The following is a 13,871-nucleotide window of genomic DNA, read 5'->3' as shown; positions in this document are numbered from 1 at the left end:
TCCAGAGGAGGAGGTACAATAAATGAGAGAAATGGATAGGCAAAAAAAAAAAAAGTTCTGACCCTGCCCAGCCGTGTCCTGTTTGTATGATCCATGATGGATTATGATATCTGCTGTATTGTCTGCCAAAATGAACAGACATGAGGTCTGCTCTTAAATCAACCACAACACAGTCCGTCACTGGCAAACTCTTAAGACTGGAACTAATGATGGAATTTGTCCTTCACAAATATTTTTTATACATTTATCTTGATTATTTGGGATTTTCCTTTGATTTATTTCAGCCCACAAAATGGATTGAAGCATTCTTGTGTTGTTTTTAATGGCATAAGGATGAGGGCTTATCAAAGAGTAGTTTTGGCTCATAATTGAAACGGTGTATAAGTGACCCTGTGTATGTTTGATTCATAATAAAGCAGAAAAATGGAAAAAAGGGGCCACACCTGCGAGGAAAAGTGGAAAATGTTTCATTAGACTCCCTTTCATCTTGGATGCCTTTCACACCTCAGACTCTGTTCAAAGGTCTGTTTCATGTTAATCTCATGTTAGCCTAAATGTTTCCTTTCCCTTTTTCACCAAAAAATCTGGAGTCCAGTCTCTTTCTCCTCTAGTCATCATCAGTTTCCACTTATATAATGGGCTATTACCGTGACAAGGCTTTTTTGTTTATCACAAAACCACAGGCTGTCATCAATGTAGCCAGGTTTCGGTGAAAATGCCTCCATTCTATTAGATTCACTTATTAATATTCCAGTCTGCAGAGCAATAAGCCACTGGCAGATGATTTGCTGTTGCATGGAATCTGCTTTTTATTCTTTCTGTCCTGCACTTGAGTCATTTTTTAGATGCACATGTTCTTCTTTTCCCCAATCTGCAGATCTAAACAATGTTTCACAGCTAAATCTCTGGATTAAAACGTAGGTAGCAGTCCCTCCTAAAGGCCGCTACACACCGGTGACGAATAAATGACACGAAAATGCGAAACACTCGCCTTCGAATATTATATATCTAGGGCTTTTATTGTGAAAGGTAAGAACGGAAAAAGTGGATCTAGTCTGCGCTGCCTTTGTCAAGGTTGAGAAGAGTAATAAAGTTTAGCCTCTGTGTTGTTGTTAGATAAATATAAGCGCAACTCAACCCCTTCCACATGTGATTGGTTGATGCCTTTCTTTTCGGTGCGAAGGCTTGTTCGTAAAAAAAAAAAAATGCACGTCAGTTTTTCGCTGCGTAATACTCATCTCCGGTGTGAAAACAACAGTTTGCTCCGGCTGGTAGGCGGAGGCATTACAGTAACAGAATCTTGATTCATATTTGATCAGCGCTGCCTAGTTGGACTGTTTGATCGGAGTTTGCGAATGATTGACAGCTGCTCAGAGACGGCAAGGCTCCAGCTCGGCTCTGATTGGTTATTTTCCTCCGGTCTGTGAAAGCTTGCAGATGCCATTAGGAGCACCGGAGGACATAGAGGAACATGATTTTTTTCAGATTACCTTACCTCTCCTACTTGTGCAACATGGCATACTTTTTGTATTAGCAGTTATCAATGAGTGGAAACGCTTTTTGTGTTTGACAGTCTGTTCTGCTCCTTAGCGCTACACTATATCAAAAGAGACACTGTGATTTATATACCAATAAACAAAAGAGAAATGGGGGGTCACTATAGACCTATGGCCCCCTTAATGCGTAGGACCAGAGGTGCTGTCCATCAGCCTGTCAACAGTCTGCCCTTATGCTGGCCCTCCACATCTCCCCTTTATGGCATTAGCCATTTGAACAACCCTCCCTCCCTCCCTCCCTCAGCCCCTCACCCACTGCCCCCGTGCTCTGTCTCCTCTGTCCCCGTCCTTCTCTCGTCTGCTCATTCCCCTGCCTTCGATCATGTTTCCCTACTTTGGCCAGAGCAGAGAGCAGTGATCCCCCTCCTGTCCAATCTCCACCGCCACTCCTCCACCCCCCCCACACACCACATACACACCACATTATAGCCCAGTGCACCCGAATGCCCCTGGCATGTGTGGAATTGTTTATGTTTCAGAGTTTTGATATAGCTGGGCTGCCTTTTTAATTACCCCTTCACCCCCACTTGTGTCCCCCCCCCTCCTCTCAAGCTCATTATCCCACCTGTTAGCCCCCTGATAGGACAAGACAAGCAAATTAGGATTTGGGGCCAGGGTTCGCCGAAATTTGCGCACACACATTTGTGATTGCATATGTGGGCTTTCTGAGGGGGCTTGTGGAGTCACAGTGTTTTTTTGGCAGGAGTGCACCCCCCCCCCCCACCCCCAAGTTCTTGCAGGTCAAATTTGCGTGAACAGCATGTCTGCGCCTGTTGTCCGACAGATGAGTCATGCTCCCACTTTAGACTTTAGACGTGTGATTTTACCACACAAGTATGATGAATCAACAGATTGATTCATTGACTTATTAATAGTTTATTACCATTAAACTGTTCGCTGAAAGGTTAGAGGCTGGGTAGATTGTATGACATTGCAGCTCTCCCCTGTAACCCAAGATGACCAGTGCTGAGTGTGAGATTGCCCGATGTACAGTATTTCTACTAATTAAAACAAGGATATGTAATCTACACATGTGTCGCTATGTCATATATCTGTGTGGTGACCTGTCTGAAACCCAAGCCCGTGGAGGGATTAAAATGCTTTGCCTGAGAAGACGGTTGGTGAGGTCCAGTAAGGACTGATTGCCAAGATAGCAAGGGCCCACAGCTCCGTTGTATGAGAACAGTGTCTCCGACCTCATTATCACAATATTACCACATCTTCAAGCATGCACATATGCACACCCACCTCTACAGGCCTATATGCATGTACAGGCATACTGTACTCATACTTGCACTTATGACACAGGACTATATAACTGGTTTAGGACAGGAAAAGTTCCAGAGCAACATATGATCCATTTTCCATTTTCTTTCCCAATCAAAATACTTTCATACATATGAAATCAAGAACTTGACACCTTGTTTTTACAGTTTATCCATCATCTGATATAGCTAACCACAGTTAATACACTTTGCGTATATATATACACTTTTTAATTTCAAGTAGAGTTTTTAATTGTTTATGAGAATTTGTTAATTTTACTGTATATTTAAAGGCTTAATTGCAATACAATGAGTACTTGATGGACCATTGCATTGAGCAAAAGTCATAGAACACCTTTCTGATCACACAACAGGCCACATCTCAAAACATGTGATATTTATCTAATTGTACAGGAGTAGTAAAGGTGGGCTCGTATTTGTCAGTGCAATGTACACAAGACATGTTATGATTCCTTTTGGTTAGAAGGTAAATAAATATAGTATACACTATATGGTTTGCTGTTTTACACTTTGTTTGTGATTGAGTTGTGACATGCTAGCATTAGCTGACTCTTGGGAATTATGTCTGACTAGGGATTTCAGAAATGCTGCATTCTTAAACTTCAGAAAAGGCTTTGTCAAGTAAAATATTATGAATGTAAAATATTTTCTTTAAGTCATTTCATTTCTCTGCGAAACTTAGCCACACTTTGGCGCTCTGGCGTGCCATACTGTGAAGACTGTACTACGGAAGCCCTGAGAGGCAAGTAGAAAATAAAATTCTGTCTGAAAGTCTGATCTAAATTGTTTCCTTTTTTGTGTTTATGACTTAAGAACAGGTGAAAAAAGGTTTTGCCAGGATAATCTTTCTAAGTTCCTTGATTTTGTTTTGTTTTTCCATCTGTGAAACAGGTGGGGAAAAGTTTTGCCAGGTGAAAAAAAAAAGGTTTTGCCGTATAAAGTTACTAGTTAATTTGTCCATGCACTCTAAACACAAGGTGCATAATTGTATGCTATAGCAAGTTATGTAAATTAAAAATCACCTGGAAGAAAACATGAATACTTTTAGTCGTATTTAGAACATGTGGTGCATTTCAGCCTCTTGTGGCCGAATTTAATATTACAACAACAAACATTTGAAAAATCATCCTAACAAAAAACATGCCAAATCCTTTTCCCCACCAGTTTCACCTGTTCTTACGTCATAAACACAGGAGAGAAAATAATTTAGACATAGAAAATGCATCACCAGATTTTTTTTTCTCTCACTGGCCTCTCTGGACTTCCTTATATAACTGACCGTATGTCACCACCGTCACAAATTTTCAAGTGCTACATATAGCGGCTTTAAATAGTATTCAACTAATAACTTACTACTGCAACAACAGCAACCACTACTATTACTAGAACTACTATTACTACTACTGATCATACAGTTTAATCAGTTTGTCCAACTACCCCTGTATACACACTAACCATGTTGGACTGTGATGCCTGTCTGGTGCCACATGTCTGTGCTGAGATTTGGCAACCCAGCTTTGATGCCTTGGCCTTAAATACCATACTCAGACTGTGACAATACTGCTCAGTTAAGCACACACACACACTCACATGCATACATGCATCTCTCTCAGTGTGAGAGTGGCCTAGAAATCTGGGAGTGCTGGGCGGGCACAAAGGCAAAAAACACTATAGTTGTGACTTAAATCATAGAGATGCCACTGTACTTATTTTGACTCCGTTATTGTGGAAGCTTCACCATGGCGACACTAATTGTGCCAGTAAAACACTGGGTTGCCATGCAGAATGTAAAGTGGAAATAGCTTCTTATGATTAAACCCAGTGATCTCAGAGAGCGGCCTTGCCTTGGCATAGCATTGGTGGAAAGATATGGTATAATATCCCATCCCAGAGTCATAATACATACCCAGTTAAGGCCACTGCAGGACAAAAGGCCTGCTCTGCTTTGCCACCATTGCTTTTTTATCCATTTAATACTTTGTTTATTCCGAGTAGAGAGCATGTCAGATTAGGCCCACAGGGCCACAGACAAAGCCAGTCTGTTCGTTTATTCCTGTATAGTTAGTTTGACAATTATGTGTTTTGAGTTTTTAGGACTTCCTTGGAAATTAAAGATAATTGCTCCATGCAAAATAGCCTCAGTCCATCCAGACTTCATTTCCCAAGAGGCTTACGGATTGGAGTATGTGACATGGTAATGATAGCCACCCACGACTGTGCGTCTGAATGGAGTGCGGTCAAGTCCAGATTGAGACACTGTGGTCAGCCAGAACAATCAAACCCAATTGACTATCATGCAATGGAAGGACTTAAAAAGCTTTTTGTTTTTTTGTTATCACCCTGTTTCCCAGTTCTGGAAAATGCAGAGAAACCCACAACGACTGTACTTGATTTATCGCAGAATGAGAAACCGGATACATTTGAGCGTGGGAGAGGGCTTGATAGAGAACAGAAAATAACTGATGTTGAACATGAATGAAGATGGGATCCAGTTTTTTGTTTGTCAGAGGACGTGTGGAGAGGAAGAAAGGTGGACTCTTGTCCTTCTTGTGTATATTCAAAGGAGGACATGTTTGAAGTAACAGCCATGGAGAGACAGGGAAGTGCTCCGGACCCAGGGGCCAAATGAATCCAGATGTCAGAGCATGTTCACAAGGTGGAGTCCACTTGTACAGTAGTTGTTTTTCCTTGTTCAAAAGTTCAGTCGCTTCTTTTTATTCCATTTTTCCTGGCGGTCGCCCACTCTCTTTTCCCTTTTTTCCTCTTTCGTGTTCTCTCTCAGTGTCACTCTCTTGGCAAATACAAATACGATTTTTTAACGAGTACGGAATGTCTTAAAGGGTTTAATGATCCTGTCAGAAACCCTTTGAAATATGTACATCCAGTCATGGCGCCCTTGAGAAGTATAAGACAGAACTTTTTCTTGAGAAAAATTGATTTTCTTGTTGTGCAGAGTCGTTTAGTTTATTTCCCCCCCCACCCACCAGCACCACGGCTCACAGAGAGTAAGATTAAACCATGGTATTTCTGAGCATGATAATTTTATAATAACATTATGTAATGCCGTGTAACCTAAGCCTGAGGGTACATCTTGTGGTGTAAATGTCTGACTGGCAGGCGAGCAGGCAGACCTCACACTGGTACCAACTCTGCAGCCCCGCGGGCTGAGGAGACACTGAGGTAGAACTGAAATTTCTCTGCAAATCTAATGCTTTTTTTTGTTTTGCTCTTTTCCTTTTCTTTTTGTGTTAGTCTTGGTGTGTCTCTAGCTATATCTCGTGACTCTTTCTGACTGCTTTTAGCCTACAGTCAGACTACAACGTGTCACCCTCCGCTTTACAGTAATAATCCCTAACAGACCATTACTTGTCATGTCTGTCTGCTTTATTTCTGTCACACACAGTCACGCTCTTCAAACCCCATCTAATAGGCTGCAACTTTTGAATGTTATGTGTGCGAGAGAAAGCTCCGACCAATCATGACGACGGCGCTTTCTGGTGCATTACAAATGAGTTGTGCCCTTTGCTGGCCAGTGGGGAGTCCCCGTGTGTCACAGACAGCGGTCATATTAGTGCAGCTGTTGAGGAGGACATGACTGTTGTTATCCTTCTGTCTGTGAGCTGGGAGGGGCCGGACACACACAGGCACACACACAAACACATACATACTCATTTGGTTACAATCACTGTTGCTGAGATAGATTCACTTTTATGAATGAATATGTAAGTGTTAACATCAACGTATTTTTAAAACTGAAGTCCACAGTAGATGATTTGTAACATTTGATTAGCCATCAGTACCAAATGAAGAATTGCCATACACTGTGGGCTTATCCTTTTTTTTTTTTTTCATTTTATGGATGTATGTGTGTGTGTGTATACGGGTATGTGTGTCTATGGTGATGGGGTGGCGGTGGGTTGGTGTTGGCACCCTCCTTCTCCTGTCTCAATTTCTGTACAGTTGCTACTGCTCCTTCATGTCCTGTCATGCTTTTAAGCTGACATCACACCCCAGAGGAGAGTGTTGTGTCCAGGACAGAGGACACACATACAGTACACAAACCCCCCCCCCCCCCCCCCCCCCCCCCCCCACACACACACATATACATACATGTACATACATGTACATACAGTTGTACACATAAGAGAATGTGTGGAGAGTTGCTGAGAAGGAAAACTGGACAAAAGAACAAGTTAGGCTATATGGTAGAAGTGAGCCTCGAGTTCAGCATTTTGGTTGTCGTCATCTTGGTTTTTCGGAGACAGAAGTGACACGAAGGTTGGAGTCAAGCACAAGACTTTTTCAGGCGACCAAAATGTTACAATTAACTTTCATGAACTGAAAACACACTGTGAAAGTTAGAGTTGTAAGACGAAAACACGGAAAACACCCAAACCGGACAACGCCATTGTAGCGACCTGTCAATCACAAGGTAGCCTCGCCCCAAAGCATACCCTGCTTTATGGTCTATTTCACTCTAAATGGGACCATAATTTACTAAATGAACATCATGCTGTATTGAAGAAGACTTGAAACTAGCGATTCAGACCATAAACTCATGTTTACAATGTTTACAGAGGTAATAAATCAAGAGAGAGGTAGGCTCATTTTCCTCATAGACTTCTATACAATCAGACTTCTCTTTGCAACCAGAGGAGTCGCCCCCTGCTGGCTATTAGAAAGAATGCAAGTTTAAGGCACTTCCACATTGGCTTCACTTTTCAGACCTGGAGGTCGCCCACTGGTTATAAGCAAGACCGCCCGCAAGATTTTTCTGTTCCTATGCGATCAATTTATATTTACATAATTGTCTAGTAGACTCTTATTCAACTATAAACCACATCAGTGAGCAGTGAAATGGGGATAGACGTCATGTCTTTTTTTCCCCCCGCCCTTGCTTTACCCTCTGTCATCCCATCGCTCTACTCCGTTACAGTACCTTGCTTAGCAAGAAGTGGCACTTCATTGGCACTAATCTCTGCCTATGCACTGACATCATTGATTGCTTTACAGCTTCACTTGCTCACCAGGAAATGACATAAGAACTGGATGACTCAACTCTGTATGTACATGTGTGGGTGTGTGTGTGTGTGTGTGTGTGTGTGTGTGTGTGTGATAGGCTGGTGGCATGTCATCACCCCTGCAGAATCTGGAATATACAGCGTTTTCCACAGAAAATACAAACTGATTGTGGTTGCTGCTCCTATCAGGATGCTGTTCAAATCTCTCTCTCTCTCTATCTCGATCTCTATGTAGACAGGCAGAGATTGTCTTCTTAAGACATACTTATTGGGGTGATGACTTCATGCACAGTGATATCCAACCGCATTATAGGGAAATTTGACACTGCTTTCTCAGCCCAAAGTACTGATGCAGACAGGCCAAGCTTTGCTGGGTGGGATCCAGGGTTTGGATATGAGTTTGCATTTTGGATGCCTTACCCATTTCACGGAAAGCTTGTAAATCATGTCATCAATAAAGTTCAATATTCCTCTCATATAAAATGTCCTCTGCCTTGTCTTTCCTTCTATCTCTTATCTCTGTTTCTCTTTTGCTCTCCTTGCAGACATGTTCCAGTACCTTCTATCCTTCTCTCAAGGCCACCTGAGTTCTCTGTTGGAGGGAACCTACTCATCCCTGTCCCGCCATGCCCTACCCCATGTTAACCAACTCTTCTCCTCACTCTCCCTCTACCTCCGCGGGGCCAACGTCTCCGTGGAGGCGACAGTCCACCAATTTTTTAACAACCTCTTCCCGCTCGTCTACACGCGGCTCATCAACCCAGGCATCGAAGGCAACATGATGATGGGCAGTGAAATGGGCGACTGTCTCCGCATGATCAGGCAGGACGTCAACCCTTTCGGGCCCCATCCGGCCGTCATGGCTCAGGAGCTGGCTGGGGCGCTGGGAGCTGGGAGACAACTGGGCCTGGCCCTGGAGGAGGGTCTGGAGGTGATGAACGCCACCGAACATGTCAGCATGAGCAAAGAGTGCGTGAAGGGCTTGGTGAAGATGGTGTACTGCTCCCACTGCAGGGGCTTGACGCTCATCAAGCCCTGCGTGGGCTACTGTCTGAACGTAATGCGAGGCTGTCTGGCCAGCGTGTCAGAGCTGGATCAGCCTTGGAGGAGGTACACCAGCCTGCTGGAGCAACTAACCCACGCCATGGCTGGGCACCACAGTCTGGAACTAGCCCTGCTCGGGGTCAGGGGGCATGTTAATGAGGCCTTGCTCTACGCACAGCTCCACGGTCCACTCATCACCGCCACGGTGAGTACACACCAGATCAGCAGCTTTAATGGCACATGCAAAAAGGCCTCCAAACCCTTTTTGTTAAACTTCTTTGTTTCATACATATACCTTGGCAATATTCAATGTATTGATTGGAAAGGGTTTGCAGGCTGCTTGTGGTTTATGAGCTATTTTTTCCACCAATGCAACAAAGAACACACAGCATTAATGTTTGCACAGTGTTGAAACTATTCAGAGAAAAATAATGTTTATACAAAAAAAAAAAGTTCAGCCTCCTCAAGAGAAATGCAGGCCGAGCTGAGGCTAGAGGAGGACCAATTTTCCGAAATGGCAAGGCAGCAGTTGTTGTTTAGGTTCTGACTGTAGGGGGATATTATAAATTCCTCATTGACCATGATGAAAATGAGAAAAGTAGAGGATAAAGTGGGGATTGGGTGCACTTGCATGCTGTGAGTATTACCATATGCCTTATGTTGTATATGGTTTTGAGTTGGATGTTCCCACAACACAAAGACGGTTTCATGGACGACTTCCAGACATTTCTTTAAAAAGTGAATACAGCAGTTCAATCTACAGTTCAAATTGTGCTTTTGTTTAGCAATGTGTCTTGGATTTGTATTCTTAGTTCACAGCATGCATTATGGTTAAACTATACTGCATAAAAATTCCATTTAGAGTTGGCAATTGGGCTTAATTTTTCAATTTAAAACGATGTTCTGTGGCTGTAACTACTCCAGATCAAATCTTTGTAATAGTTTCATCATCTTACACATATCCCTGTATACAAGTAATATATAGTACACATAAGATGTGATACACACTGAGTAGTCGTTCTGTTTGTCGGTCATTTGCTTTATTTGTGATACCATCTAAAATCAGCTTTTTCAGTAAATACAGTACACTGTTATCTTCACATTTTAAGTAATACCCTACATTCTTTATGTATAAGGTGGGGTCGTGCATGTGGGTGTAAGGTAACGTGAGTCATACACCAAGGAGCAAGAAGGTGATTAGCAGAGATTTATGTACATCATCAAGAGGAACATCATTTTTCACAAGCATTCAGTCCCCATTGCATCTTCCTCTCACTCTCTCCTCTAAATTTCAGGCATGATTGTTGACGCAGTTCACGCATCTTCAGTGTTTTTACATTAATCTATAAGAGCCCTTGTACGTGTCTCTCCCCTGGGCATGAGCTTGAGAGTTCTGGACATCATATTGTACTTCCACTTCCTTTAGTGGCCCCCTTTACAGTACTGAGTAGGTGGCTGGATTTGACTTCTCCGAGTTGTGGGAGTAGTTTGTGTTATTTTTGTTTATTCTCCCAGTCTGTCTCTCTTATCCTAATCCCTGCCTCTATGACACATTGAGTTACTCTGTTGGACTTTCTGTGTTGAACTGTGTTAAATATGGGACCAGTGAAGTAAAGAACGATGCTTCAAATGTTGATAGGGTTATGTAGGGTGCAGTTGTTCCCTAATATATTTAATGGGACCACTTGTGGACAAGTCTACACTGGAACGGTTCCCAGAACTGGACTAAAACTGTAAGACAACACTAGAGAAGTCATTATGTGCAGGCTGTTAGTGGATTAAACTCCAACTTGGCTATTTTGTTTGACTTAATGTACGGTGCAGTCTTCCAGTGAACTATTGTCAGCTGCTGTGGTGACTTAGTGAAGAGGTCAGGTTTACTTTAAAGAGCACACAGATGACAATTTGTTTGTTTGACAACAAGTTACCAGAAGGTGAAAACCCTTGCACCAAACTAACAGGTCCGGACAAAATTGGTATTTTCCCTCAATCCAACTCCTGGCAAGCAAACAAGCAGACCCCCCCACCCCTCCCCCCCCCAAAATGTCATCTCATCTCATCTGGATCGCCCCCTGGTGGCTGGCTGCAGTATAGCTCATAAATCCCGCCCCCTCCACGTTAACGGATAGGACATGGGCCAAACTAAAAAGTCAAAGTACACGCCAAAACATTTTTTTCCTAAAGATGTTTTTTGTCATTTTAGGTAGTTCTTATCACGCTGATCTATGTTCAGCAAAAAACTAATTTCTGATAAATTTGATTTTAATTAGTTATTTGATGCTATAAAAAGGGGATGCGACGTCATGATTGACAGCTGTGATTGACGGCTGCTATGAGTGAAGTAATCGTGCAGCCGGTGGCTCAGCAAATGTACGAGAGAGGAGATGTAACTTTAATATTCCATTACTGTCACGAGTCTGTGTAACGTTTCTCGCTGTGGAGCCCCGTCACTTCACAAGACACGGGAAACCTCTGTTGGTCTGGAGGAGTTGCAGCATTTATTTCTGCACAAACGTCCACTGTACATTTACCAGATATTCTCAGAGCTACTAACTCTTCTGCAGTGTGTAGTGTGCGCGCATGCACATGAGAGCGGAGCGAAAGAGCAAGCGAGAACGAGCGCGGTGTGTGAGTAAAGGCAAGCAGGCAGGCAGAGGAGCAGAGGAGCAGAGTACAGCAGAGACTCCGGCCCTGGAGACCAAAGCTACGGTCTCCCCCACGTCCTCCAACCGCGGCCAACACTGTTTTGCAAGACGGGCTTCACTAGATAGAACTTTGCGGTTTTGGTGCTCCTGCGTAGTTTGTGTTGGAGTCTGAGTCTGAACAGCGTAGCCACACACGATTTATACGTGTAAGAAGTTACAAACAGTCCCTTTAAACATGTATAGCAATTTGGAAAACGGTTGGCAGTAACATCAAATGTAAGTAATTTGTAGTCAATGGTCTTAAACATGCAAAAGCACTGGTATGGTCCTTTTTTCAAAGCTGTGAAAGAACATCACAGAGCCTGAATGACACTCACATTGAACACACACATCCAAAATGTATAGACACTTACTGTATACACACATGCATGTGCAGACAGACGAGGGATGGTTGCCAGGCTTAAAGACTGACCTAATACAACTATGCAGAGAGAGACCCAGCTTGTATTTCGTGCGTGTATGGACGCATGTGTGTGCATGCCTGCTTGGTATTCATGGGGTGGCTGGCGAGCCTGGACTAGGGAGCCCAGCACGGGGACAAGTGGGACAGAATTGAAAGGGTTCCAGCTAGGCCATACAAACTAGACCCAGCCAGCTGGAAAAAAAGGGCCAAGGGAATTGTTGGTGGAAAAGGAGGTGGCCCCCAGTCGGACACTGGTGGCTCCCATTTTCTGTGCTCTCATTGCTTCACGCAGCCTAGAGGGTCAAACATGACGTTTACTCATTCGCTCAGACACACACACACACAGAATAACACACAGCTCTATCGCCATGTATTACCTCGAACCCGTAGCCTTTTTAAATCGCAGCATGTTTTTATATAGCCACAGTGGCCTGTCAAGGAAAACTGTTAAGTCTCCAGTGCACAACTACTGTGTCAACGCAGCCACCTTCATTCACCCTTACCCTTCTATGTAACCCCCCTCCCACATGAACACTCAAATTTAAACACCTATTTTTTTTATATATATTATCTTTACTATCTTACTGCAAAGCAAATAAAGTGCAAATACCTTGCTTAACCTACTGTTGATTTTTATAGCTGTATGTGTGAAGTCAAGAACAAAGAAGTAACTCTGTTTCTTTTGCCGAGTCAGAATATTATATAGAGTTGTTATTAAAGGAATTATTGTGACTGTGTGGTTTTACACTGGGATATTATCCCAAACCGTTTTTGTGGTCGCTCTCTCTCTCACTTACAGAGCTGCAGACTACACAGAGTCTGCACTATATGTTGCAATACGTCATGGGGTAGGACGCGGGTCATAACACATAGTATACTGTACATACGCACACACACACATCACCACGCCGCGCGCAGGTATCAGGTTTTTAGAAGTCCTGTAAGGAGCTTCGATGTGCGGCCCACCCTGTGACAATACTAGGTGAGACTGAAAGGACTATTGATAGTCAAGAGGGGCAGCAGAAGGATAGATTCTGTTTTAACACATTCCTGCTCTTATTGAGATGGAGCGTGAACGCGGGTCGAAGGGAAGTGGTTATGGTTATGGATATTGGGGGGAGCCTTGGGCTGGATTATGTCGAGTAGACACAATTAAGAGAAAATTGGAAAATATCCAGTAAAAGTGGCTACTCTTATTGGGCCCCAGTGCAAATGGTAGCTCCAATGTTTAGTGAGGTTTTCCTCCCTCTGAATGCTGCCCTGTTGAATTCATATTCGAGTTTCTCCCTCAACCGTGCTTGAGAGGCCACGGGCTGCTGTTTATTGACATGGCCATAAAAACGATATGGCTCATATGACCTAGAGGGGAACTGTATATCTTGTACAAGCTAAAGATGAGTAGACTTTAAATCTTAACACACAGAAGCATGTTTTTCACTCACACTATCATTCACGCACTCTCTCTCACTCATTCATTCACTCACTGAGAGCTTTACAGTCTGGTTATGAGAAAATAGTAGCAGTGGTCCAGATTAGAGCCGTTTATATGCAGGTCTACCTTATCCGCTTGTTGGTTTTACCCCAGCTTCTCATTACAGTCTTATGGAGGAATGATAATAGCAGCTTGGGCCTTTAGATAATGGAAACAAGGGCCAGTGGCATGACTGGAAGGTTTCCATTCACCACGGCGGCACCTCAAAAGACATCGCGAGCGCTTTTTCTTTTACTCTATCCCGCAATAAAATTAAGGAATATCATTGGTGTGAAAACAAACTTTGTTGTTATCACAGTTTCTTATTTTACGTTCCCTATCCCGTCTCTGCAACCCTGTATTTTCATGGTTTTTAGCATAGGAA

General features: G+C 43.2%; 1 protein-coding gene across 2 annotated transcripts in view; it reads left to right on the top strand.

The window, feature by feature from the left end:
- gpc5c (glypican 5c) overlaps window positions 1-13,871 on the top strand; it is a 113,807-nt gene that overhangs the window by 20,907 nt on the left and 79,029 nt on the right. For both annotated transcript variants that reach the window (XM_074651202.1, XM_074651201.1), the window contains exon 3: window positions 8,409-9,112. In XM_074651202.1, the coding sequence (XP_074507303.1) occupies window positions 8,409-9,112 (704 nt within the window). The remainder of the gene's footprint in view (window positions 1-8,408; window positions 9,113-13,871) is intronic.

Source organism: Sebastes fasciatus, chromosome 11, assembly GCF_043250625.1.
Source record: "Sebastes fasciatus isolate fSebFas1 chromosome 11, fSebFas1.pri, whole genome shotgun sequence".
NCBI classification, from domain to species: Eukaryota; Metazoa; Chordata; class Actinopteri; order Perciformes; family Sebastidae; genus Sebastes; species Sebastes fasciatus.
Note: the sequence above shows the minus strand (reverse complement) of the source record. Positions and strands in the feature narration are given on the sequence as shown.